Source organism: Emydura macquarii, unplaced genomic scaffold (genome assembly GCF_026122565.2).
Source record: "Emydura macquarii macquarii isolate MOO-44397 ecotype Brisbane River unplaced genomic scaffold, CSIRO-AGI_Emac_v2 contig_968, whole genome shotgun sequence".
NCBI classification, from domain to species: Eukaryota; Metazoa; Chordata; order Testudines; family Chelidae; genus Emydura; species Emydura macquarii.
The window spans coordinates 995,717-1,023,465 of NW_027131105.1; the positions used below are offsets into that span (position 1 = coordinate 995,717).

The 27,749-nt window shown below is 39.3% G+C and overlaps 2 protein-coding genes across 3 annotated transcripts in view; one reads left to right on the top strand and one right to left on the bottom strand.

The window, feature by feature from the left end:
* The window catches only part of SYN2 (synapsin II), a 347,358-nt gene that overhangs the window by 219,558 nt on the left and 100,051 nt on the right, over positions 1–27,749 (top strand). The gene's annotated exons all lie outside the window — the stretch shown is intronic.
* Positions 1–27,749, bottom strand: part of TIMP4 (TIMP metallopeptidase inhibitor 4) — a 36,157-nt gene that overhangs the window by 2,088 nt on the left and 6,320 nt on the right. Inside the window, exon 2 of the mRNA XM_067543757.1 lies at positions 9,476–9,573. Within this exon, the coding sequence (XP_067399858.1) occupies positions 9,476–9,573 (98 nt within the window). The remainder of the gene's footprint in view (positions 1–9,475; positions 9,574–27,749) is intronic.

Sequence of the window (27,749 nt, forward strand, 5' to 3'; positions counted from 1 at the left end):
GAATAATATTTTAACAAAATTAAGGAGGGACATGATGATTTTCCACAACTATCTGAAGGTTGCAGACACTGAACGTATGTCTGCACTGCCTTTTGGAACATGCAGGAGCAAGCCTCCCAGCTCGGGACAACAGCCTTGGACTAGCAGTAATAGCGCAAGCACTCTAATAATAGCTGTATAGACAATGCTTTGAAATTGTGGCTCAGGCTGGAGCTTGGACTCTGAAGTCCACTGCCACCTCTCTAGATTCAGGTCCCTGTTCCATATGAATTATAGTTTAAATCAGCGGTGAGAACTGAGCTTTTAATCAGGCCCTCCAGCTCAACTGATGGTTGCGGCGTAGTGGCGGCTGTTCCCACTCCCAGCCCCCCTCTCCTCTTCCCCTGCCCCTTTCCCACCACCACGTGGGCTCAATGGCACCCTGGCCAAAGTACAGCAGCCGCTACTCCCATACAATTCGATATGTAGATGTGGCCCTCAGGCCAAAAAGTTTGTCCATTGGTTTAAATAGATTTGACTGGCTGGCTAATTCTGGTTCAATAAGTAATGCTTATTGTCAGTACTGGACCTGAGTCTTATCTTTCCAAGACCTTTACTCAATGAAGTACTACCTGAATCCACAACTAGTCTGTTGATTTTCATGTGAGTAAAGGTGGCAGAATCTGCCCCTATGCATTATAATGGCTTATTACAACAATCTATAACCCACTATCCCCCTCTGCCCAGCTGCCCTTTCCCCTCCTCCCTTCTTCCCTCCCTCCCCCCCTCCCCCCCCCATTACTGGAGAGGTGTTAACGGGCCACTTCACCTTGAGTGGTCCCTTGAAATGTGTGTTAACTACTTATGTTAAACAATCTGTTCCATCTTGTATTTAGCTATGACACTCTGGGTATATTTCCCAGACCTGAAAAAGAGCTCTGTGTAAGGTCAAAAGCTTGTCTTTCTCACCAACAGAAGCTGGTCCAATAAAAGATATTACCTCATCCATCTTGTCACTCTAATACTTAAAAAACAACAAATTAGGTAACTTCTTATCAGATTTAGAGAAGAAGCAAGTGCAAAGATGCCTTTATAACTATTTGTTAAAAATAGCATATTGAATTTAATATCTGTCCCATAAAACGTGCAGTTCTATTAAATGTCATGTTGGCTATTATACTTTTGAGTATAGAACTACATCACTTCAAACGAAAATTCTCTTACAACATTTATTAGCGAGGGTGAGTAAACAGTTTAGTGTTAACCCAACTGAACAACAGATATTCTAGGGTGGACGCCGGAGATCCAAAGCTTAGTTAAGTCTAGCCAGAAGGGAGAATTTGAATGGTGGAAATTGTGAACCTCTTCCCTGCTGCATCAGCTTGTAGCACCATTAAAACATTTTTATTAAAAAATAAACATCTATAGTGTGCTTATTCCTGACTGTTTCCCCACTCAGGGCCTCGCCCAGAACCCACTGAAGTTAAATGAAAAACTCCTATTGACTTCAGTGCTTTTGATTGGGTCCTCTACTTACTAAACATTTTGAGGAAATTGAAAAAGCCCCCCACAGCACAAGAATGGATTTCAGAAATTTCACATAGTGCCACCAAAGAAGAACAAAGTATACATTGAGAAATAATGACAAAAGATATAAAATAGACTTGGGCCCAAGCCAAAGAAGTTATTCATGTGCATATGACTATTCACTGGCTTAAGTGTTTGCAGGGGGATGTGCTTTGTAAAATCAAAGTCCTGCTAGATGTAATAGGAATCTCTATAATGTACTTATGTGAATAAAGAAATATTTAAAAATCAGCTAATATCCTTTTGAGAAGATGGCGAACATGGTGGTGGTGGTTGTTTTAAAGTGTATTCAGATAGAATTTGGCCAGAGAAACCAATGCACAAGCTACTATATAAAATCTTAACAAGAAGATTTCTTCAGTAGCCATCATGCGTTTCTTCTCTGTTGAGGCTATTGAGATGCACTTGTCTACCATAGATGCTTGTACTTAAAACCTGGAAATTCTTACGCAAACTCATAAATATAGAGAATAACATATCTTGACTGTGTCATAAATTATATCAGTTCAGCACTACACTCAGAAATTCCAAAATAACTAAGAACTTTTTTCAAAAAAAGACATGTCACTGTTTATTCATAATGACTAGAGCTGAGCAAACCATAGTTAGTAAACAATTTATTCATCATATCTATCCCTTTCTGCTAGTGAATATTTGATTGACCTGAAATAATTCAAAGGATGTTTCTTGCAAACATGTCAGTTCATAAACAGTCCAGGAAGGGTATTTCATATTAATAATTTGAAATTGGCGCTATATTTATTAAACACCTACTGTAGGTCCTAGTGTCTCAACCTGTGGTACACGTACCCCTGGGGGCATGTGAGACACAGGCAGGGGGTACGTGGTGAAAAACCCAGTGAAGGGAGGCGGGCAGCAGTCGCTGACTTTTGGGGCAGGCCAGGTGGTAGCTGCCAGCTTCCTGCCCAGTCCCACCTCCAAGCTTTGAGGTAGATGGCAGCTGCCGCAGTCCTGGGAAGCTGGGCAGCAGCCACCGGCTTTTTGGGACACCGGGTAACAGTTGCTGGCTTGGGCAGCAGCCGCTGGCTTTTTGGGAAACCAGGCAGCAGCTGCCCGCCCTCCCGTCCGGTCCCAGCTCCCTGCACTGTGTGAGCTGGGCTCCCACCTGGGTGGCTGCCACCTGGGTGGCTGCCACCCGTGCCCCGGCTCTGAGCCAAGAGACAGCCTCCTGCACCCTGGCTTGAAGATGGGCAGCAGCTGCCTGCCACCTGCCCACATCCTTGGGCCCAGCCTGCACGGAAGCCTCCTCTGCCCCAGCTTGGAGCAGGTGGCAGTCGCCCACCTCTTGGGCTGGCAGCCAGGCAGCAGCCGCCTGCAACTTGCCCAGGTAGCAGCTCCCCTTCCCGGTTCAAAGCCCAGTGCCCAGAAAGCCAGGCGGAGAGCCCAGCAGTTTGTCCAGTCCTGAAGCCGGGCTCTACTCACAGGCTTACTAGTCAATTTCACAGCTGTAGTAGAGCCGTGAAATTGACAACTATGCCAGTCCCAGATTTTGCCAGTATAAAAATGTTAAGAGGAACCCACACAGTGTGATTTGCCCCAAGCCCGCACCCCTCCTAAGGATGGCAATGGGGAGTGCTGCTATCCACTCTGGTGGACCACTAGCACTTGCTTATACCTCACAAGTTCCCACCTGTGTGACCCTGCCATCGTGATTGGCTGGCTTTGACCTGTGCTCCTATATGGAGAAAGGGGAGGAGGAAGAAGGGGAGAAACAGCAGGGGATTTTGTGATATGCCACAGCCACACAGCATTGCAGAACTCAGAACGCTCCTGCTTTACAAGAAATACAGTCATCCAGCGATAAAGAGGAAAAAGATTGTATTTATCAGAGTGGAAAATTGAGTGTTGGGGTACTTATTAAAATTTTCAGAAATTAGGGGGTACTTGCTACTTAAAAGGTTGAGAAACACTGCTGTAGGTCGTATGTTTCTATTTCCTGAATTTAGAGTCAAGTTTCTACTGCAAATACTTGTAAACATGAATATATAATTTGCAGTCAGTTTTGAACATTTCTGCTAGCAAATTTGTTTGCAAGCACAGTGGTTTGCAATTGTGGTCAATAACGCACTTAATAGTGGGCCATGGAGAACTGGCTGGTTCCATTGTTTTAGCTCTTCCTCCTTATTTCCAGCTAATGCTGAGCAGAGTTTAGAATTTCCATTGCATGGGAAATTCTGACATTTCAACATTTTGTTTTTGTACCGAAAAGAGACAAAAAGTTGAAATTTTTCACAGAATGGAAATTCAAAAAAAAATCAGTTCAGAAATGTGAAACATTTTGTTTTAACATTTTTATCAAAATAAAACATTTCAGCATTCCTGAAATTGAAATGTTTCTTTTCAGTTTTGTTGTAAAGACCCAAAATGCTTCATTGTGAGTCATTTCAACATTAAACTGTATGTCCCTATGTTGCATTGTTGTATGGGAATTGTAGTTCCAGCCCCTATTTTCTCTTATGGGCCAGACTATATCTCCCATAATGCATGCAGAGGCTGCATCATCCAACTCAGTCAGAAGAAATCACAATATTGTCTTAGGAGAGATGTAGTCCTCCATGTAGACCCTGATCCATAGGAGAGAATGGGGGTTGGAACTACAGCTCCTGTAAGGCAATGTGCCATAGTAAAATGCGTGCAGTATTGTTGTAGCCCGTGTTGGTCCCATGATATTAGATAGAGCGGATGAGGTAATATTTTTGATAGGATCAACTTTTGTTGATTAAGATGAGCCTGGAAGCTTACATTCAAAACTTTGCTAGACACTAAAAATCATGCACTGAACAGAGACACTGGATTTATGGCTTACTACAACAATCTGTAACCCATTAACAACCCCTCCTCTCTCCCTTCCTTTCCCCCCAGTGAGCGGAGGTTTGTTAAGGGGCCACTTCACTTTACCTTGTATGGTGCCTTGAAATACGTTAATTATTTATGTGAAATAATCTGTTCCCCTTGTATGAACTGTGACACTGTGGGCACACCTACATAAGGATAAGAGCCCCGACTCATGGCTGCAGCTGGCCCAGATCAGCTGACTCAAGCTTGTAAAACTCAGGCTGTAGGACTAATAATTGCTGGGTAGACTTTCGGGCTCAGGATGGAGCTTGAGCTCTGGGACTCCTATGGAAAATTTCAGTTTTCTGGAAACTGTGTTTTTGTCAGTAAATCATTCCAGTGGAAAATTCCTAAAAAGATCTATTTCCAGCTGTAAATTGGATTAGAAGAAGCTAAAAATCCTAGTTCTTCTTTTTCTTGAGGCAGTAGCCCCTGGGATGTCATTTGATCACCTATTAATTATCCATGAGACAAATCTTTGTGTTAGGCTGTATGCAAAAGTTTGAGAAATTTACATTAGAAAATTCATAGGCGTGAATGAAAAGTGCAAACACAGTAGAATCAAACTTATTTACAAAGCTAGATGAAAGTTCATTAATTTTTTGCAGTATTCATGCAGCAGTCATGGTAATGAATACTTCTAACATTGTACATTTTTAGATTGTTTATAAAGTAAGCACAAATAATACAAAGTTTTCCTTTACAGGCAAAGTATGGAACAGCTCCATTTCACTTTCATCCTAAAAATCAGTTCTACAAGGCAAATTCATAGAAAGGTTATAATCAGTATATCTTAGTATTGAGAGGGATATGGTACCATATAAGAGGGCAGAAATGTTTTAATGCTTCATTCTTTTACTTGAAGGCAATGCCAAAGAAATGTAACAATACATAAGACTATATGAAAGAGAAATACATCCATTTAATCTCATTTTCATGTAGTACTTATCAGTTGTAGTGTCTTCAAAGCAGAAAAACGGGAATCTAAAAATAAATGATTCCATACACTTACTATTTGATTATCACTAAGGTGGCCTTATGGAAGTCCAACTCCTCCTCCACATAATGGGACGGTGGAAACAGGACAAATAGAGGATTGCCTTGCAGGGCAACATAAAGTAGTGAGGTCTGCTCTCCAGGCCACTACAGTAACCATGAAGACCTACAGGGATTTACTCTGAAATGCCCTGGCTAATGGGACTTTGGCCTGGTGGACCAGGATCAATAGCCTGGGCAACTGGTCTAAGAGAACATCATTCCAAAAATAAGCTTGCGGCCAGTAAGCCTTTCAGTTGTCTTGATTTACCTTGTGTCAGAAGACGCCTCCACCGCTACCCAGTGTACTTCACAGCTTGACCACTTTGTGGTCTTATGGTCACAAATACACACCAGGTTGTTATCTTTCACCAAAGTGTATATTTATTCTTTTCTTATATATTCATAGTAACACAGTGTACTGCAGGCTTACAGCAAGGGGAGGCTTCCTCTAGCCTTCACTGCTCAGTCCAGGCTCATCCTCTGGGCTATCCTTCTGAGACCTTTCTGAATCATAGTCTTGAATCTGTATGAGAGCTGGTCAAGAATTTGGTTACTCTGTGTTGACCTGGGGTGACACTGTACTGTGGCAACATCTTGATCAACATGACTGCTCTATTCAGGGACAGCACAGCTGACTTCAGTCCGAGGAAGGGGCTAGAAAAGGTGCCCTAAAAATTGTTCATCTCAAACAGTCCCTCACCAGTTTACCCTGGCAAGAGTGTATCCCATCATGCAGTCGAAATTCAAACAAATCTTGAAAACTTTCCTTTTGTGTTAGTGTTCAATTACGGAATGTTCATACACTACTTGATCATCCAAATCAAACTCATCCTCCTGTCAGGCGGACTGCTGTGATTGCTCAAGAGCTTGAAAGATGTTATATCAACATTGAAGCGCTGAGCAAGATTCAACTTGCTGAAGAGAGTCAATTGAGAGAGGAGAGTGCTGAGTGAGCGTTCTTCTGGAAATGGATGCTTTGCAATCAGAAAGAATCGTTTGGAGACCCTACTGATTGGTATAAACGACAGACTGATGAAGCTCCAACTGCCCCTGAGAAGTGGCTGTTACACTTCTTTGATCTGTGCTTATGCACTGACAATGACTAGCTCTCATGAGGATAAGGAGCAATTTTATTCTGAACTAAACTGAGTCTACTGACTTCTTGTAGAGATTATTTTGTTTCAGGTGACTTTCATGTTGTCTGTGATCATTTCTATGTGGTATGGCATATTTGGTAAACATGCCATCAGCAAGATGAACAGCACTGATCTACTTCTACTGAAGACATGGGTCAAGCACCATCTAGTTATTACAAACACTGTCTTCTTACTCCCCAACAAATACAAAATGACCTGGATGCACCTTCACTCACATCATTGGCATCGGATTGACAATGTGTTGGTCTGACAGTGTGACCTACAAGTTGTGTGCATATCTCTCGTATTATGCGAAGTTGATTGTTGAACGACCGCCATCTTGTTTGGCCAAAGCTTTCCCTCTCTATTCAGCCAAAACACCAGTCAGTTAAGCATGTAATATTTCTCAACTGAAAGATCTGTCAGTCTCCAAACAATTTTCAACACAGCTAACTACTTTTTTTAGAAACTCTTCCACTGATCAGTTATAATGTATTTGCCATATGGGTATCCCTGCATGATACAGTCTGTAACACCACTGTGGATCGTATTGGGTGTACAAAACGCTGTCATGCAGACTGGTTCGACAATAATGATTCTGAAATATCAAATCTCCTTAATGTCAAGCACTAAGGGCATGCCATGCTCTTAACTGACCTGCTCTCCGAGTCAAAAAAGACCAGATGTAAGGCAGCTTGCAGCATGCTCCAACACAAACTCTGCCCAATGCAAAGTATATGGTTTGACTGTAAAACAGATGAACTGCAGACTGTCACTGATAATCATGACTCCAAAGGTTTCTATGAGGTGGTCAAGGCTGTGTGTCTAGCCCTCCTTGATCATCCTTGACATCACAGATAACACTGCCATCCGCCAACAGTGGCGTGAATATTTTAGTGAGCTACTTAGTCATTTATCTATGTTTCTTGTGAATCACTAGATAATGTCCACAAAGTGCCCATATCTAATGCACTTGCCAATCCACCCGCTTGTGCTGAGGTGTTGAAGACTGTTCAAGTAATGAAAAATAACAAATCTCCTGGTTCTGGTGCCATTCCAGCCAAAGTTTTAAAACATGGAGGAAATCTCATTGACAAGCTCTTTGAATTTTTCTTACATATCTGGCTTCAAGAAACCATACCACAACAACTGAAAGATGCCATCATCATCATTATCCATAAGCATAAAGGTTCCAAGAGCAACTGCGATAACTACCATGGTATTTCTTTGCTGTCTGTGGCCAGCAAGATTCTTGCATAGATCTTCCTAAACCAATTCCTGACGAAATCAACGACTATGTGGAATCTGTCTACAGACAGAAATCAAAGTCTGTAATGCTCTTGTCCTCACGTCATTGCTGTACATGTGTGAATCATGGACCTGTTAACAGCACGTTAAAAAGTTTAACAGTTTCCATTTGTGACACCTATGACAATTGCAGAGCATCAAATGGCAGGACTAGTTTTCCAACAGAAGTCCTGGTGAAAGCTGGTTTGTTTAGCATCAAGGCTCATTTGATCTGTGCCCAGTTGAGATGGACTGGACATGTAATTCATATGCCTGACACCCTATTATCAAAACAAGTCTTATATTTCAAATTAAACTACAGCAATCATAAGTGTGGTGAGCAGATGAAACATTTTAAAGGCACCCTAAAACAAAATCAGTGCAAAAAGAACATTTCTGACTCAACCTTTGAACAGCTGGTAATTGATCATATTGCATGGTGCTACACTGTAATGGGGGGTGTCCACGACTTTGAGAAAGAATTGCATTGAGTATAGTGTCAGGCATGGAAACAACATGCAGCTCAATCAATGCAACTAAGCAAATGGCTTTACGGCCAATACGGTAAACATTGTTCTTCTCAAATTAGTCCATGGAGTCATGCGAAGACCCATTAGTATGAACTATTAATTGTCAATGTCATCCTGGAAATCAAAGTGATTAGCATCATCAAGGTTGTTGCCTGCTGGTATCCACATCCCCACCACCAGTTTGAGCAGTTCAGTTCCTGTGCTCCTTTTATAGTTATTTGTCATATTTGCTCTTCCAAAACTAGATTCTGGAAGAGACTTTAGCAGTAACCAATTTTAAAAAGTGTGGTAACCTATCCTTCCACTGCCACCCACCAAAAAGAAAAAGTGTATTTTTCTTTAAAAAGAAGGGTTCAGCATACAGTTTTTTTTTGTTCAGAATATAGCCAAATCATGGTCTTATTGACATCAATGAGAATTTGTCAATGACTCCAGTGGGACCAGGATTTGTCCATGTAAGAGTGCATTAATGAATGTATTCTGTAAGTAGAGTTGGACAAATAGTAGGAAAAGCTTTTTTGTGAAAATTTTTCCCAAGTTCTGATTTTTTGATTTTGTGTACTCCTACTTTTCGTTTGCTTTCCTAAGAACATTCATACAACTGGGTTTTTGTAGAAATATCCAGGGAGGTCTGATTTTTCTGCAAATACCACTGTTCACATGTGAGCAAGGGCTTTTGTTATTCCTGCTGTAAGTGCCTGTCTGTTTGTAAAGTTTGTCATCCAATTAGAAAATAGAAACAATGCGCTGTGAGTTAGGGGACCAAACATACATCTCAGGCAGAAAATAATCAAAGATGAACAACGAATAGTTTGCAAATAATCCATAGGTTGAAATATGTTTACATACAGTATTTATCAAACAATTATGAATAACAAATACATTTATCAAAATCAGCCTGTTGGCAAATAATTCATTAATAGAAAAAATGAGCTGAGGACGAACCAGTTCCTACTCCCAATTCAAGGGAGTTTTCTCATTGACACCAGCATGAGCTGGTTCATGCCCTAGTACGTTAGTCATTAGTATCGAATGGCAAAATAACCAAGTGATTCCATGTACCTTTATTTGTTTGATTTCATACTGGATCATTTTGTGGGTGTCAAGAGGGTCATCACTCGCAGGAACCACTTTTTCACTGGATATTTTTGCACGAATCACTGCAAGGGGGGGAAAAAGTTTTTATTTGCAAGGAAGCATATGCCTGACTTTTCCATCAGTAATATATGTTACATTTTTTCCATGTATTAAAATCATTGTAACAGATTCCTATGTTTTTCTATTGGACATTAGATGTAATGTTCAGTAGAATTTAAAGCTTGTTAGTACAAGATTGTTCAAGACTGAGTAACACCTGAAAAAATAAAAAAACGTACAGGAGCATAACGTGCCATATAAATACTACATCATTTTCAACAAACCAAAATATCGTATTGCTTTGAAATGTTCTGGTATGAATTTAGGGCCATATTTTCAAAAGAGTTCAGAAACCAGCAGATCCCACTGAGCCATCTAATTTTGGTGCCTAGGAGTCGTTAGCTGTTCAGCTCTTCTGGAAATCTCTGCTGAGATAAACATTAGCTTTAAAGAAAATGGTTTGTCTAAATCCACTAGTGAACTTTGAAAAATCTCCACACCTTGCCTGCAGACCAAATTCAATAACCATTGACTTCAAAGGGCTTTGCATCAGCCCCTTGCAGTACAGAGTAGCAATCAAATGGACCACAGTCAACACTGAGTAAGTCCATGGCAGGCAAGATAGAAATATGAATATCTTGTCGAAAATTAGAAAGAGAGAAGGCATCCAAGTTAATTCTCTTGTGACAGCAAGCAGCCACACCTCAATAGCTATTTCTCAAATTCCACGTGTCACTTTTGTTAAGCAGTGTAAATGAGTTATTTCTAGTATTTCTTTTAGTGATCTCTTCTCTGTTTTAGCTACTTTGTGCAGAGGGCAAATTACGTATTTCAGTCTTCATCATCAGGCATGAAACATTTAGCTAAAGTGTACTACAAATACTCAATCAGTATGTGAAGGGTGCTAATGAGGAGAGAACTTCTCAAAGTGTGGTGTCTGCCTTAAGTGCTGGCTTCACAGGACTCCTCATACTGCACTCTCCTTTGTGTTGCTTCAGCAGGTATTATCTTCCTTTTGAGTTTGCAGCAGGGGAATCTTGGCCTATAGTTTTTATCATGTTTCTATCTTGCTCATTTTTCTTTTCCTCTTAGAACATTTCATTTTCGTGCTTGTTAGCAGGAACAGTACACTCCCATGCAGAAAACTCCTATGTTACCTCAAATCCCTTAAACCATTCCAGGCAGGCTTTGGGATGCCATTCCAATCAACTAGACATATTACATTGATACTGAAATATTTTTCTGCTGGTTGGCTAGTAATATGTCTGTTTTCCCTATCTAACCAGATCTCCTAAAAATATTAGGTAAAAGAGTGGAATATTAGGTACAGAGTCTAAGGGTATGTCTGCGCTACAGCTGCGGCGATGTAGCTTCACCACTGTAGGGTAGACACTTGCTACAATGTTGGAAAGGTTTTTCCATCACTATAATAAATCCACCCCCTAAAAAGGCAGTAGCTGGGTTAACAGAAAAATTCTAGCAGTATCTATACCCCAGTTTGGCTTAACTGTACCTCTCAACCCTGAGTGACATAGGTAGGTTGACCTAAATTTTATGTGTAGACCAGGCCTACTACTGTGCTAAGAATATGGGATAACACATTGGGGCCAAAATCTTACACTTTGTGCTTTTGCTTGTAAAATAAGTGCTTAGGGTGGCTAATTTGTGCCAAGTTATGACTGGCCACAATCCCACATTCCCTTTGCAGGTTATTCTTGTGAAGAGGAAGAAGGAAGAGTAATTAGCATGGAGATGCAGTGCATGGGTCCTATCAATCAGGAGATGTAGGTGTTTCAATGTGCAAGCCACAGTTCTAAGTCCCATCTATATGACCTCTTCCACAGGTAGAGCAGTCAGTGATGCATCTGTGGAGTGGTGTCTCTGCAAGTGAATTGGGGAACTAGAGTCAAAGAGGAGCTGTTCTGCTACACACTTCCTGTCCTGGCTGTGCCATTTTGGACATACATGTTAGAAGCTAGAATTTGTCCTTCAGTACATACTGGCTAACTGTGGAAACAGCTTTAGACACCTTCACAATCCTGTTTGTTCTTTTATTTTTGGCATTGAAAGAGGAAAAATAATCTCAAATACACATAGAAAATGATGGGATCTAATTTTAAAAAAGCTAACAGAATATTAGGAACCATTAGGAAAAAGATAGGTAATATGACAGAAAATATCACAATACCACTATATAAATCCATAGTATGTCCACACCTTGAATAATGCATGCAGTTCTGGTCACCCCATCTCAAAAAAGATATACTAGGGTTGCAGAAGGTGCAGTGAAGGGCAACAATAATGGCTAGGGTTATGGAATAGCTGCCATATGAGGAGAGATTTAAAAAGACTGGGACTGTTCATCTTAGAAAAGAGACAACTGGAGTGGGGTGGGGAGAGATATGGCAGAAAGCTATCAAATCTGGAATGGTCTGCAGAAAGTGAATAGGGAGGTGTTATTTACTCCTTCACATAACAGAACTAGGAGTCACCAAATGAAATTAATAAGCAGCAGTTTTAAAACAAACAATAGGAAGCACTTGTTCAGATGACCCACAGTCAACCTGTGGAACTCATTGCCAGCAGATGTTGTGAAGGCCAAAAGTATAACTGGGTTCAAAAAAGAATTAGGTAAGTTCACAGAGGATAGGTCCATAAATGGCTGTAAGCCAAGATGGTCAGGGATGCAACCCCATGTTCCAGATGTCCCTAAACCTCCAGCTTCCAGAAGCTGGGAGTGGATGACAGGGGATGGATCACTTGATGATTGCCTGTTCTGTTCACTCTCTGTGACACACCTGGCACTGGCCACTGTCTGTTGACAGGATTCTGGGCTAGATGGACCACTGGTCTGACCCAGCACGGTCATTCTAATGTCTTTTTTTTTTTTTTTTAATAAGCAAGAAATGTTGACATGACACTTAAAATTAATTTCAATGCACTCAGAAAAGTCATACTCAACAAACTAGAGTAGGGGAAGGTGTCTCAGTAATTATAGCTGAGAAAAATTAAATTAGTTTGTGTAACTTTTAAAGTAGAAATGCTTTTCATCATAACTAGTTAAACAAGAATCATACCTTCCTTTAGAAAGTAATGGGTGAAAACATAATATATACATGGTGGCTTAAGCCCATTTCCAAAGGAAGTAAAGACTTGAAAGCCTATAATAAGACCCAAGTTGTTGTTTTTGTTAGTGCAATATAGAAGTCAGCCTCAGCTAATGACAGGCAATTTTCACTTCCTTCTTATTTCCAGGGCAAAATGGATGCATTAATCAACATAATACAGATGGCTGCAGCTTTTGAGCATGAACCTTGCATGAAGTGGCACATTGCTCCACCCAAACCCCTTCCAGATCCTGGAAGGGAGCATGTTAGGTTTAAAAAATGAGCTGGATGGAAAAGAAGGGATTCTTCCCGTGTCAGTAGCAAATTCCATGGCTCATATGATAAGTGACAGCTTCTCCTAAATTACAGTCCAGAAATCATCTACAAATGAGTTATGCTTCCACTTATTAACATGTATTTTAAGTTCTTTAATGTGTTTCCACATAAAAAGTGTTGTAGATGGTGTGCATTAATTCTCACTGTATTGTGGATAAGGTCTAAATCAGAATCAGTTTTAGGCTTTCTCACTAGCAGGGCTTATTAAAAGAAAAGATATCACATAAGAGTTCATTGGATATGAAGGAGTACACTAGGGGTCTGCAATTGAGAATAGCTCCGTAATTCTGAAATAGCATGCAGTATTTATATGTAATGAAACTTTTGCTAAAACAACATTCTCCTTTGCATCTCCTGTGGAAATGCAAGCTCTTTTAAATTATTTATTAAGCTATACTTGTTACTGTCAGTGAGGAATGAACACACACTCACAATCTATAATTGGCTCAAAAGGGACCCTTGGATTTATATATAGCAGGAAGTGCAACTTTTTTTTCTATCATTTACCCATTACTCTGGGTGCTAATGTTAAGGGAAAATTGGAGTCCATGTTTAGTGGTGTTTCTGTTTTTAAAGAATCTTGACTTTTAATTTATGATGCTGAAGGGAGTCCAACTTGAGGTTTTAAGGGAAAGAAATGATACTTGTTAAAGGACGCCTGGGACTTGAGTAGTTTTTATTTACTTTTCTGTACGACTGCTCTCTTCAAGTCTGATTCAAATACACACAAAAATCTTTCTGGCCCTTCCAGTCCTTCCTGTTTTTCTTTTTTTTCTTTCCTTTAAATTAATTTTTTTCAACGAGTGTCGTCTAGCTGTCTGCTAAAACCTCTTATTCATGCAGTTACTTCTGTTTTTAACCACAAGCACTTCCTGGTTTAGCATTCTTTGGCCTATGCAACCCTGCTTCTCCACTCATGGTGCAGAAGGAGATTATAACACATGATTCCCCCAGGTCTGTAGTTCTTTTTAAAAAGTGGTTTCAACTGCAGCACTGCTGACTTGGCATCCCTCTCCTCCATATACCTTGAAACAGTCACTAATTGTAGTTGTTACTGTATTATATTAGCATAGTCGTGCCACTTTACCTGCCATATAATGATTGGTTCCTTATGAAGAATCGAGGTATGTGCATGTGTTTGTATATAGCCCTTGTGTGCTAAATCCAATCCACCTAAAGCTCCTTCTGCCTTTTGCATTGGATATGTTACTTTATATATAAAATTCTTTCCTACCCTACCACTATAGAAATAGTACTTAGTGCTTTTAATGTTAAATGCTGTACAAACAGCAGGCCTCACAGCACCCTTATTGTTTCCCACACTTTAGAGATGGGGAAACTGAGATGAAAAGTGGCTAAAATACTGCAGGCAATCATGGAGTCAGTGGAGGCATCAAAATTGGAACTCAGAAGTTCCTGGTGCCATCTTGTGCTTGGTTCACTAGGATCTGACTGTGAGGTGGTGGTGTTGTGTGCAGTTAAATAGCTCCACATTCCACTTTGGAGAAGAATGAATTTCACTTGTGACTGCAATATTTTCCATGTACCTTATAAATCAATTTGGAATATTTTAGGCTGAATGTTGCTATGTACGTTTATTTGTATTATTAGGTAAAGGTTAAGAATATTTCTATTCCTTCTTTCCTGAATATTAATGAAAATATCATACTGTGCTGCTTCTGATATATGCTTCCCTTATTGCCTCACAAGATAAGAAAAAAAATCATACTTCTGTAAAAGTCTGAGTTCTAATTTGCTATTTATAAAATACTAAATATTTATCTTTTTACTAACTGATTAAATAGTTACATTTTGACTCTCCTATGGATGTTCTGTGAGGATTGACATGTGGCAACCTCTGTGTAATAGTTTATGTAATATTTACACATCAAGATAAACCTCTGAAAAAGCCTATTGTATTCCATAAAGATATATGAACTTGTGAACTGACACGGTGCAATGGCACCTCCTCTGGCCAGGTGGAGTGTTGCATTTGAGTCCCCTCAGTTTGGCAGGGCTGTCAGTGAATTCCTGTTGCCCAGGAAGTCTGAAAACCATCTCTGTTCTTATGTGCCACAAGGAGTTGGTAGAGGAAGTCAGGCCCACCCACTCCGCTGGGTTCCAGCTCAGGGCTCTTAAGCTAGACAAGTTGAATCAGGGTTTGACGACTCAGGCCATGTCCTGAGCTCCTTCCTACTGCCCCCTGGTTTCTGCAGGCTCTTCAGCCACTGATCCAGTTATCCTCTCCTAGGGTGCTGTCTCTGAGCGGCTTTTCATCAGCTTGCAGGCAGGAGTTCCTTTCTCCAGCCTGCTCCCTTCTCTGGTAGCCACCTGGCCGCTCTGCTCTCCAGTCCTTTTATTTTCCCAGCTGCCATGAGGCTGCCTATCAGCATTACATAAGAACATCCATACTGGGTTAGACCAATGGTCCATCTAGCCCAGTATCCTATAGTCCGACAGTGACCAATACCAGGTAAGTCAGAGGGAATGATCAGAACAGGCGATCATTGAGTGATCCATCCCGTCATCCACTCCCAGCTTCTATCAGTCAGTCATAGCTAGGGAAACCCAGAGCATGGGGTTTCATCTCTGACCATCTTGGCTAATAGCCATTGATTGACCCTTTGTGAACTTATCTAATTCTTTTCTGAACCCCATTATAGTTTTGGCCTTCACAACATCCCCAGCAATAAGTTTCACAGCTTGACTGTGTCTTGTGTGAAGAAGTATTTCCTTCGGTTTGTTTTAAACCTGCTGCCTATTAATTTATAAATAAGGAAATGTTATTTACTTTCTGCACACCATTTGTGATTTGATAGCCTTCTGTCATATCCCCCCCAGGTCATCTCTTTTCCAAGATGAAAAGTCCCAGTCTTTTTAATCTCTTCTCATATGGTAACTGTTCTATGCCCTTCATTCATTTTGTTGCTCTTCTCTGTATCTTTTCCAATTCCAATATATCTTGTTTGAGATGGGGTGATAAGAACTGCACACAGTATTCAAGATGTGGGCATAGCATGGATTTATGTAGTGGTAGTTTTATATAGTGGCATTATGATATTTTCTGTCTTATCTATCCCTTTCCTAATGGTTCCTAATATTCTCTTAGTTTTTTTGTCTGCTTCTGCACATTCAGCGGATGTTTTCGGAAAACTATCTACAGTGAATCCAAGATCTTTCTTGAGTGGTAGGATCTACATTAGCTGTTATCATTTTGTATGTATAGCTAGGATTATATTTCCCAATGTACATTACTTTGTATTTATCAACATTGAATATCACCTACCATTTTAATGTCCAGTCACCCATTGGCTGGCATTAACCCCTTGGTTGCTGGGCCAGCATGGGATGCATATACCTCATGACAAAACTATATTAGTCCTTCAAGAGAAGTAACTGAGTTGAACTTTGTTGTGCAAATTAACTTAGTTATTGCTGAGAAATTGCAGGAATGAATAAAAATGATCCTCTTTTGTTCATCCTAGTTAATTGGCAATTTCAGTAATTGACATGTGTTTGAACTTAGTGGAGTTTCTTTTCCAAAACTGGCTCATTTACAGTGACAGTATAATCAAGAGCACATATATCCAGATTGATTTGAATAAATATATAATAAATCAAATACTTTCCCCACCTATGAAAGAATGTACATTTCAAAGCTATGTTACTTTCAGTACATGACAGTACAATGTTTAGAGCTTCTGACACAAAATTGTACTCAACACCATTATAATGGGTTTAATTTCAGGGATGATAAGTTGCTGCTTTTGCATTTGGCCATACTGTTTTTTCTTTAATTGTCAGCAAAAATTGTAAATGGATAGAGGATACTGCTGTTGTGATCAGTATATCTATATATTTCCAACTGAGGTTGCTTTCAGACGTTGAACTGTGATAACAGTTTCTAATGAATATTTTGTGGCTGTCACACTTCCATTTAAACCTGCTATCTCTGTTGATCTGACATCAAATTAATTTTTGGCAAGTTCCCATCTGGGTAGTCAAGTTTGGCAAAAATTTGATACAACTGATATCTTCTGTGTTTACAGTCTTGATATTTGTAGACCACAAGTGAACAAACTAACTGCTTTGTACAAAGGTAAATTTCAAGGGTATTAAGTACTCTTCACTCTCTCTCCCCGTCTCCTGTTTTCAATGTTCTCTCCCATAATGAAAGGCACAAAGGGCAGGTAGACACCAAACTCCCATTTATGCCTTTGAAAATCCCTCCCAACATCTCTTAAGGCCCAATCTTGCAATGTGCTGAGCACCCCCAAACTTCTTACTGAAGTCAAGAAAGTTGCCATGTATGCCAACATCATATTTTATTACTCTACAAGAGAAATTAAACTGAAATAAAAGCTGGTTTTAGTTCAGAATTCCCCTAACTCATGATGAATGCTTTTCAGCACATGGAAGAATATTCCATTGTCTCTTCTTCCCAGTTTGTAGAAAGGCATTTTGAACAGCAGTAGAAGTATCTCTCCTGTGAACATTGATGTAAGCATTGGTTAATTGAAACTGTAATGATAAGGGCTTTCCTCCATAAGGTGGTACAGATTGTCTATTCAAATTTCCGCTTAGCCATTTGTATTCATTTCTTTGAACTACAGAGTCAAGTGTCGTTATAGTGATGTATGGAATCCATTCAAAATATCAGCTGTGCTAATTATACAAATTGTATTGTTAATTATTTCAGTGATAAAATACTGTATTATCCAAGATTTGTAGATTAATATATCAGTGTTTAGAGAGACGGAGCTCAGAGCACAAAGCCTGATTTTAATGAGTTCCAGTGCTTCAGAAACAATAACAAAGTTGCTGAAGAGGACAGTAAGATCTTGTAGGTGGAGGTTTCTGAATAATTTTTTGTTCTGAACTTTCTGAATAAAATTTTGCACATAAGGAACAAGTCTTGCCATTAGCCCTTCCAGAGGCATAGAGGACCATGGATGAGGCAGAACCACTGCAATTCTGCAGTGTGGGGAAGATGCAGTGTTGCTGGAGTCCTGGGAATAAGTATCCCCGGTGTAGCATGGAGGATAGCTCTTCACAGGTTCCCTATGTGTATTAGCATGATTAAATATAGTCTGCATATCATGGAAACACATTCTGTTTACCTTCTGGCTTAGTTTACAATCTGGGATTTTAATAATTGAAACTGCCCCAGAGACTGGAAAATGCCTAATCTCCAAACTAGAGGCTTGGTTTTCCATCCCTTCTGCTGAATGCACTTTCAACTAGGGATGTGTGAACCAGCTTGGATAAAATGAGCAGTAAGTTTAAAAATATCCGGATTATAAGGTTCTTTTTTACAAAACATTTTATTTGAATTTCTGGGCTTTGTCTGGAACCAGAACTAGAAATACCAATGTATCAGGAAAAAGTCTCTTCGCATGAAAAATTTCAACACTTGATTTGTAGGCTTCAGAGAGACAGTTCATGGAACTTTGGATAAGTAGCCAGACTTTGGAATACTTAACTAACAGAACTCAACTCTTAACATTGTGAGGTTCACTCGTCATACTTTTAACCATCCTTTGCCCAATAGAGTTGCAACAACTTATTCCACTCACCATTTTTCTCCAGTATGATTCTAGTTATTATTACTATTTTTACTGCAACCATGTTTGAGCCCCAACCCAGATTGGGGCCCATTGTAGAAGGTACTGTACATACACATAGTAAAACATAATCCTGCCACAAAGAGCTTGCAATCCAAGAAGATCAAAATACATATAGGGAGGAAAAGTGGGATACAAATTACAAGCAAAGTGATTAGGGTGATGTCATCCATAGTTCCTTTTTTTGCCTCACAACAGGGTAACATACAGACAGTTGTATATGTATACTAATATGAATATTAATTAAATACATTTTATATGCATTATGGGCCAGATTTTAAAAAAACAGCACAATGCACATATTGAGAGAATATCTAGTCATTTCATTTAGGTTGCTAAATGAGAGCTGAATACTATTGAAAATTTGGCCCTACATATTTCTCTCTCCTCATAGCTGTGACTTCAACCAAGCCATTGTTAGTCAGCCAGTTTATTGTAGATGTCATGGAAGAAGCGGTTCTTGGGGACTGTTTTGAAGGAAGACAGCTCAGGTGGACAGGTTGAAGATGGCATTTTGGGGTAAGTGACAGCATGGAAAGAAGCAGCTGAAGACATTTATAGGAGAAGCACACACGGCTATCAGCTGTCATTGGAAGGGTGGGAGGGGTGATGTGGTATGGGACAAAAGCAGATAAATTGAGTGGTACATAGCTAGAAAGTCCTTGAATTCTAATGAATTTATAGACTGTTATTGAGCACTGGAGAAATAAAATAAAATGAAATGTAATGCCATGTGCACAAGGATAGTTAAGAGTATGTCAGCACTTCCATTATAAGCCCCTCACCTTTTGTTTTGATCTACCCTCGCCTTCACGAAAAATGTATTTCACTGGTCCAAGTGAGAAACATTTGAATTCTGAGCCAGAAGTGACATTTTTCCTGTAATTCTGAATTAGATTAATTTGGCAGTTCTTATACGAAGAGAATTAAAATGCAAGATAAAATTATATACTGCTGTATTTGAAAATAAATGGCTCTGAATGTTAAAATGATAGATATTCAACTATAGTAACTGACACTAAAACGAAATCTATGCTAGTAATAGTATAACAAGCACTAGTTGTAGAGTATCACCATTACATACCTGTACACCTTTTGTTTTCCCTTTCGATTAAGTGGAAACAATGTAATTTCACACAATCCAAAACACAACGTTCTTAACTTATTTAAAACTATTCAGTATTTTGGAAAGGAATAAATTATATGTCTTCTGACTCCACATTATCAAGACCCCCAATCAACATTTATACATCAGCTCCATCTTACTTGCACAGCTGCCGAATTAATTTTTCAAATCTTAAAAGCCTTGGAAAGAATGAATTATAGACTCTACCATACAGCAAACTAAGGACAGTGCTGGTAATGCCACTGGTTGCATTAAAGTCAGACCAATACTAAGCCAAGAATTAACATGTGCAGTGTAGTTGTAGCTGTGTCAGTCCCAAGATATTAGCGAGACAGAGGTCAGTCCAATAAAAGATATTACTTCACCCACCTTGTCCCCGCAATAATTAATGTCTGTTAACAAACATTGATAGGCAAAGCAAAGTTGGGTTCTCTTTAGTCTTCGCTCCTAGTATTAAAATAATGAAGTGAGGGAATTGTTAACATCCTGGTACTGTCTACTTCCTTATTAGTAGCCAGTACAACCATGTCCTTTCCTCACGTGATATTGGTAACTCCCATTACTTATATCCTGTGATGGAAGAACAGAGCCCCTCAGGATTCTAATAATCAAGTTTTTGACAGTGTCCCAAATCTACTCTTGGGGGGAGTCAGTACAGAGGATCAAATGTATGAGAAGGAAGGGAAGAGACTGAGACAAGCCAAGAAAAGAACTGTGTATTTTATCCCTTCTTATGTCCCAAGGACAGCTTCATATTGAATTCCTAACGTTCAAAGTAGTCTGTTCAGCATAAGCAAGTACAGGTCAGAGTTCCTCCGAGTCAATGCCAATTTAAATCAAACATTTATCTCTAACTGGCCAAGAATTCAAATACAGACAACTAGAATGCAAAATAACTAAAGCTGGCAAGAAGAACTGGCTTCATCTCCTATATTCACACACACAAGCTATGTTAAAGTAATGCCAGTTTGGCATAAATGCCTTGAAATCCAAACTTAGTGCTCAAACTCCATCTTTACTTCACCTTGCTTGCATCTAGATACTATAAGGTGGGGTCTAGCAGTGAGTGGCTCTACATACTATGGGCCCAGTCCTGCAAATTCTTATTCTTCTGCATAGTACTCCTCCCTCTTGTAAGTGATTCTGTGGTAGCCAGCAGGGCAACTCGGGAGTAAAGGTTTGGACATTGGGGCTTCATGTTTGCTGTGTTATAGAAGGACAAAAGTGCACACACTCTACTGCATTGCTTTTGCTAATTGAACCCAGATCTTTGATATTGTTTTAACTTTTCTTAGGGTGTGTTCATGGGTTCCCTTAATATAAGTCAGAAAAGGAGGATCGCTCCATTAAAGTACTCATAAGTTGCCACACAAAAGGTCAATGGCTTGTTTCAAGCAATTCTAATAACCTGTGTAGAAGACATGTTTAGATAATTATAGTCAATTTAGTACTGTGAACACAAAAGCTTAATAAAAATGTGTAAAACATTAGTAGTAAAAATCTTATTCCAAACTCTGAGAAGCAGTTTCAGTGCATGCAGAGTAGCCATTTTTCAAAGTTAACTTTTGACTTATTTGCCTAATATGGTTGTTTTAAGCTTTGTGTTTTACCAGTGAAGAAGACCTAAGACACCAATAAACTACTTTTCACATACTCATATAATCTATTCATATAATTATTAAATAGCCACACTAAAGTGTATAAAGAGTAAAAACTGTCAAGATTTTTAAAATGGATATGAAGAGAAAAGAAACAGAATTCAGAAGCACAGAGCAGCACAGCAGCATCATAACCTTGGTTCAGGCCCAAAGATATCTGTAATTCTGCCAACACAGAGAAGACACTAGAGTTACACAAGGATCCAAATGCCAGCATTGGAAGGAAATCTTTCAAAGCTTGGCATCTTAGTAAATCTGTGACTCTTGATTCTTGAACCACTGAGGTCTGCATATCACTGCTCTAGATCATCCTATGTCATTCTTGTAGGAGTGAAAACAGAATTTGTAACCAAGTCTCTGCACTTACTTCCTGTTGTTTTCAGTATACAGAGCAAGGTATTACGAATGATCTTTAAACACCTGCATAGTCTGGGATGTGGTTTATACAGAGAGCACACTTACTAACTTATATATCATTAAATCAGTTAAGATCAGCAGGGAAGCAGTTTCATCCCAAAATGAAATCTGAAGACTTCATCTGGGATTTTCAAAACTGCTCAATATTGGCCTAATTCTATTCCTATTCAAGCCAAATTGAATTAAATGGGAGCAGAATTAGACCATTGCTGAGCATTTCAGAAAATCTCACTTTTCTTGTCCAGTAAGATGGCTTCTGAATTGAGGATTTCCATCATTAGAATTCACCCTGCCTGGGAGCCTAATAGAGCCAGAATCAAGCAATATTCAGTGCAAAATGCAAGAGGTATTTTATTGTTTAGGATCCGGGTAATTGTTTATTTTTTCTTGTTTTGTGTTTGAATATTCTTTAAAGTTAGTGGTTACCTGTAGTGGCAGGGCTCGGACGATTTTGTAACGTGCTGGAGATAGTGACGCCGCGGGGCTAGTCTGAACCGGTTTGATTAGGATTACTGGCACAGCACCCTAAGCAAGTTGCAGGGCTGGTTTCGCAACCCGCTGTGTAGCTTGTTTGGGTGCCAAAAGGAGGAGAAAGTAAGGAAAGAAGGTAATGTGCTGTAAATTAGCCAATGCTTGCTGTTCCCTAGAGAATGCTATATAAAAGCTTGAAATGCAAACTGCGCAACTAGACTCGGACATGAATCCACTAGGATTGCGTGGCACAAATCCCCTGCAGCCCAGTTCGCAGCGCTTGTTAGGGTCTCCCTCTGCTGTTTGGAGCATAAGCTGTGATTAAAGATAAGTGTACCTAACTGGTGTGGGTGTGTTTTTATTCCTCACCTGGTATCCAGAACTTGCAGGCAGCAGTAATTGGGCTCTGCTTGGCATAACATTACCCTAGGAACAAAAGCTTATATAGATCAGTAAAATAACTAGCCACACTGCATAGTCACTAGCTGAACCACCTATATGGAACATCACAAATAAAACTCATTGACCCCATGACTCTATTAGTGGGCTAAAGGAGAATTTCACATTAGCTTGTAGTAACAGATAGATTTTTATCCTTTGGAAGGCAGCCTCTTGAAGATAATATAGGCACATACAGTTGCTTGATACTATATCCAGGAGGGCTTGGAACTGGACTGGCTAGCATTCAGTGACTATTATATTGCATTTTCAAATGAAATCCTCAGAAGTGAAAATGTATCATCTGGATTCTGGGTATTCCAAATGCAGTTTAAAAAGAGAGGGACTTCAAAACACTAGCAGGGCTCAAACCATGTGAAAATTCTACTGTGAAAGTTAACTCTAAACCTAAGATGGACCCGAAATACAGCATCACTAAGAAAACATGGACAGATTGATCAGAAAGGAATGAACTAAAATGGGTGAGGGCTGTACATCTCAAATATCAGAGTCAGTGAAGGAGCTCAGAAGAGCTTTTATTTGGGTCTGACAGATAGGAACCAATATGTAAGGAATTCAGGGTCTCAAACCAGTGGAAGCCACAATCACCAATTTGAACCACAAACTTGTGGCATTAGAGAGAGAGAGAGAGACCCAGGATCTAGCCCCACAGAGAGGCCTGTACCCCTTGAGGTCAGGGAAGGATTTGTAGTATAAGTTTCTGTAGACTGTAGCTGCAGCAGAGAAACAAGATAGTGAACAGATTTGGCATGCTGACCAGTCGAAGGCACCAATGATGCCAGCCATTACAGATTTACACTGGTATTACAAAAGATCTTTCTGTTACAATCTATAATTAGAATAAAGCAACAGCTCCATTCATTTTTTTATACAAGGACCTTTTGACCAGTAATAAGTGTTGTATACCAAACAGTCATCTTATTATAGAAACATATTGATATGTTCTAGTTCAATATAGCCAATGCCAAAGGTAATTCACAGTGTGGCTGTTCTAATTGCTTTATATAACACTTTCATTTTTTTACTATGCTAGTATTTTGCACACATGTTGTTAGAAAATGTTTTAAATCATTTTTGGAAAGTTACAATGTTTTAATTAGAGTCTTAATTTGAGTCTAACGCACTTTTCCTCTCTGGAGCTCTAATATGCAGTCTTGCTGTACAACTTTCAGGTGTGTGTTTAACTTAGGGGTTTCTTGTGTACTTGTGTTTTTAGAGTGGATAGGAGAAACTACCAAGTCTGACCCCAAGTTAAACCAGACAATTACACAAAATTAATTTTTTGTAGATAGCAGAATAAATAAAAGTTCTGTGGATCAAGGCTTTAAATCTACATTTTTATAAACTTTCAAATGGAAGAGGGAAAGATTTTGATTTTTTAAAAAGCAGATGAGTACAGTACTTTTATTTTAACTTAAATAAATATTATAGAAAAAATAACTTCCTAATGTTTTTCAAGGTCAGTTTTATTTTTCTGCAATGTTTTTACAGCTGCTACTGATGTTAAAGAAATATTTCTCTGTTTCACAAGCCACAAATACCAGTGATGAACATCTGTCCAATTTCAGCTGAAGAATAACATTGCCTTAATACTCTTAACTCTATACAACATATATATTTATTATAGATTTCCATTCATAACTACACACACCTTCCTTTGGAATCCAGGAACAGCTATGGATATGGAGAAACACCATCTTTTATAGGGCAAACAAGATAAGAATTTAAATCAGGGTCTAGTAGGTTCAAGAATTTGCTGATACCTCATATATCTTATGTTTTATATAAGTTTAGTCCTTAAATTTTTATGCTTGCATTCTGCTTTCCACACTGTGTAGAATGTTTAGATAAATCATGATTTATAGTTCCATAATACTGCAATATGTGCTGCGTTTACAAATATAACTGGTTTCTTGAATTTTTCCTATCCCCCTACATTTAAAACATACCTAATAATAAGAGTCACTCTACTGAGTTAATTTTAAATCTGTGAACCAGCTAGTTCCTTCTCATATTTGATTTTACTACATGATGCAACTATGATACTAAAACTAAATATTTTGCAGTTGAAATAGGTGCAACCTGAACTCAATGCTTGTTGAGCTCAATGAGTACATTTCTGCTTCAATTTCTCTTTTTTATATGTTGATTAGTGATGCCATCTCATTTTATAATTGTGACTTGTAAGAACAAATGAAATAAAATATATTGTATTTTTCCCGATGGAGCTCTGAGATTTGCATATTTGAATGTCTGGTTTCTAAAGGATACTGTCTCTAGTAGATAGGAAATTATTTCCGATGTTCTTTCTCTGCATATTGCATGCTGGTGTTGGTGCTATGAAATGTTCACAACTTTGCTTTTCTGAGCTGAAAAGTGAGTTAAGAAATTGGCCACCAAAACTGAATTCAGAGGAATTTTTAGGCAGTATGTACTCAAAATGTTTGTTTGTATCTAAGAGCCTGAACCATCTGTGGCTTGATCCTGCAGATCAAGTGACCTTTTGAGGTCAGTGACACTATCTGTGCAAGGAAGGATCAAGTAGCAGGATTAGGCTCCATATTTGTGGACACGAGGAATGACGAGTTCTGAAAGCAGTATCTACTCAGAACATAGGGATTGAGAGCTAATCAGAATGGGAGATTTGTATAATAATTATGAATCAGATATGAACCTCCCTAGATCTACATGTGCAGGAAACCTACCATCTTGCACACAGAAGTAGCATTTATGCACCTGCCAACCACATCCATCTCCCCCCCCCCTTTCCCACCTAGGGTCAGTGCAGGGAGACATGGTTTTGACCAGATGGTTCATGGAGAGGAGTGGGTACCCAATGGTAAGGCTAGATGTGGATACTTATTGCTGTCCACACAAAACTTACCTGGAAAGCAATACAGTCCCAGTTATCTTTGTTGAAGAGCCCCCCTCCTAATTTAAATGGTCCCAAGAAGGTGAGGAGAATCCTGGCAGCCTGACTCAATTGGAGCCATGCTGCCAGGGGGACCTGGTGCAGGCTGCAAAGGCTAGAGTTGGTGCCAGGGCTAAAGATCTACTCTCCTACGAATAAGGGTAGATTCACCACATTTTAAGGCAGGGCTTGCAGGCTTTACTATGGGGAATCAAATCTTACACGGCCCCAACCAGGATGCTGTAGGGGAATCTCCATGAGGAGATTGTCACAAAGAGAAACCCTTTCTGTGGCTTTCAGCACAGTAATTTTGCAAATCTATTTGCTCTGATTCTCTCATAATAACTTTTAGCTAATCAAAATACAGAGACATGCATACTTTACAGGTCGTGAGGCAGTAGTGCAAATTGGACCACCAAGCACTGCCAGTTGTGGAACTGGATGATTGTATAGTCATGGGTGTGTCAGTACTGGTACAGCACCTCAACACTCAGATTGGCTGAGTCAATTCACTGCAGTATAATTTATGTTCTTAGTATTTTGAGAGATACTCAGAGGCTATGGGGGTAACAGTGACTAAGAAATTAATATTGACTACTATGACTGTTTAACTGCAATACATGAGACATTTGCACCATTAATGGGGTTCGAACGGGTATGATTTTATGGGATAAAAAAACCTGTAAAAAAGGTGTTTACTGATGCCCATTTTTCTGATAGGAGCTTTATTCTGGGAGTAGCTTGTGCAGTACTTGCCAGAAAACCAAACACTGAAAGCATGATTGTTGCTTTGGCCCAATGCTGTACTTGGATTTTGTAAAAGTTCTTTGGAAATAAGTAGGGCATTTGCATAATTGCCTTTTTTTGTTTCAAAAATATTATTTGCATGTATAAAAGCATGCTTAAAGGAAAGAATAACCAGGGATATATGAAGTCTGTATAGACCTTTTGTATACATGCACATAAGAAAATACATCCTTTGTGCAACTGATTTTGGTAGTATATTGTATAACGAGAATAAGATTCACTAATGTGTATCATGGTGGTTCTCGTAATTACTTTATAGTTAAGGTTGGTTTGAGATTTGCAGTCCTAGAGTGTAATTTAAATCCCTTAGACACGCACTGAATTTAGTCTCCAAATCTCAATAAATTTAATTGCACATTAATAATAATACCACCATCTCTCATGTAGCATTTCACCAGTATATCAGTATTAAGGATCATATAGCTCCAATATTGTACTTTGAATAGTTGTGAATTAGTGTCTTGAACATCAGGCTGAATTCTAATCCTGTCTCATCCATTGACCTGGGGGACTAAGAAAGTCAATGTACTTGCTGTACCTCAATTTCCCTATCTTGCATTTGTGAACAATGCTTTCCTATCTCTCTGGTTTTGAAAGGCTCCATTAGTTAATATTTGCAAAGCGCTTTGAAAATATTGTTATGGGAGGAGTGACCAGATGGCGCTGTTACAAATTGTTTTGTAGTTGTCACAATTTGTTTTTCTTGAACGTATTTCTATTTTTGGAAGGAGTATGACTGAGGGGATCACTTACATGCTGTTTGTGACCACCTTTGTTCAAGGACTGGTGTACATAGAGTGAATAAAAGAAGTTGCACTAAGAACATATCCAGATTCTGGTGTCATGGATTTCTCCTGCAAAGGAAAGCTAACTCGCAAGAACATGACAACTGCTACCATTTGGCAGAGGGGCAAAAATATAAATGCTCTGCAACTGTTGATTACTACATGCTGTGGAAAAGAATTGATTAAAAGACCCACAAAATTCAGAGCATTAGGTTATCTTGCCTCAGCCCTGGACTGTGTCTGAGATGTGCTCAGCAGAGTACAAAGATAGCTCTCGATCCAGGGTCCAGCTGGAGGCTGGGCCAGTCTAGAGCATGAGGTCTAGTCTACAAAAGTTAAATTGACCTAGCTATGTGGCTCAGGCATGTGAAAAATCCACAGCCTGAGTGACATAGTTAAGCTGACTTAACCCTTGGTATAGACAGCAACCTAGCTATCGCCTCTTGTGGGGGTGGATTACCTATGCAAGACCCCTCCATTTGGCATAAATAGTGTCTA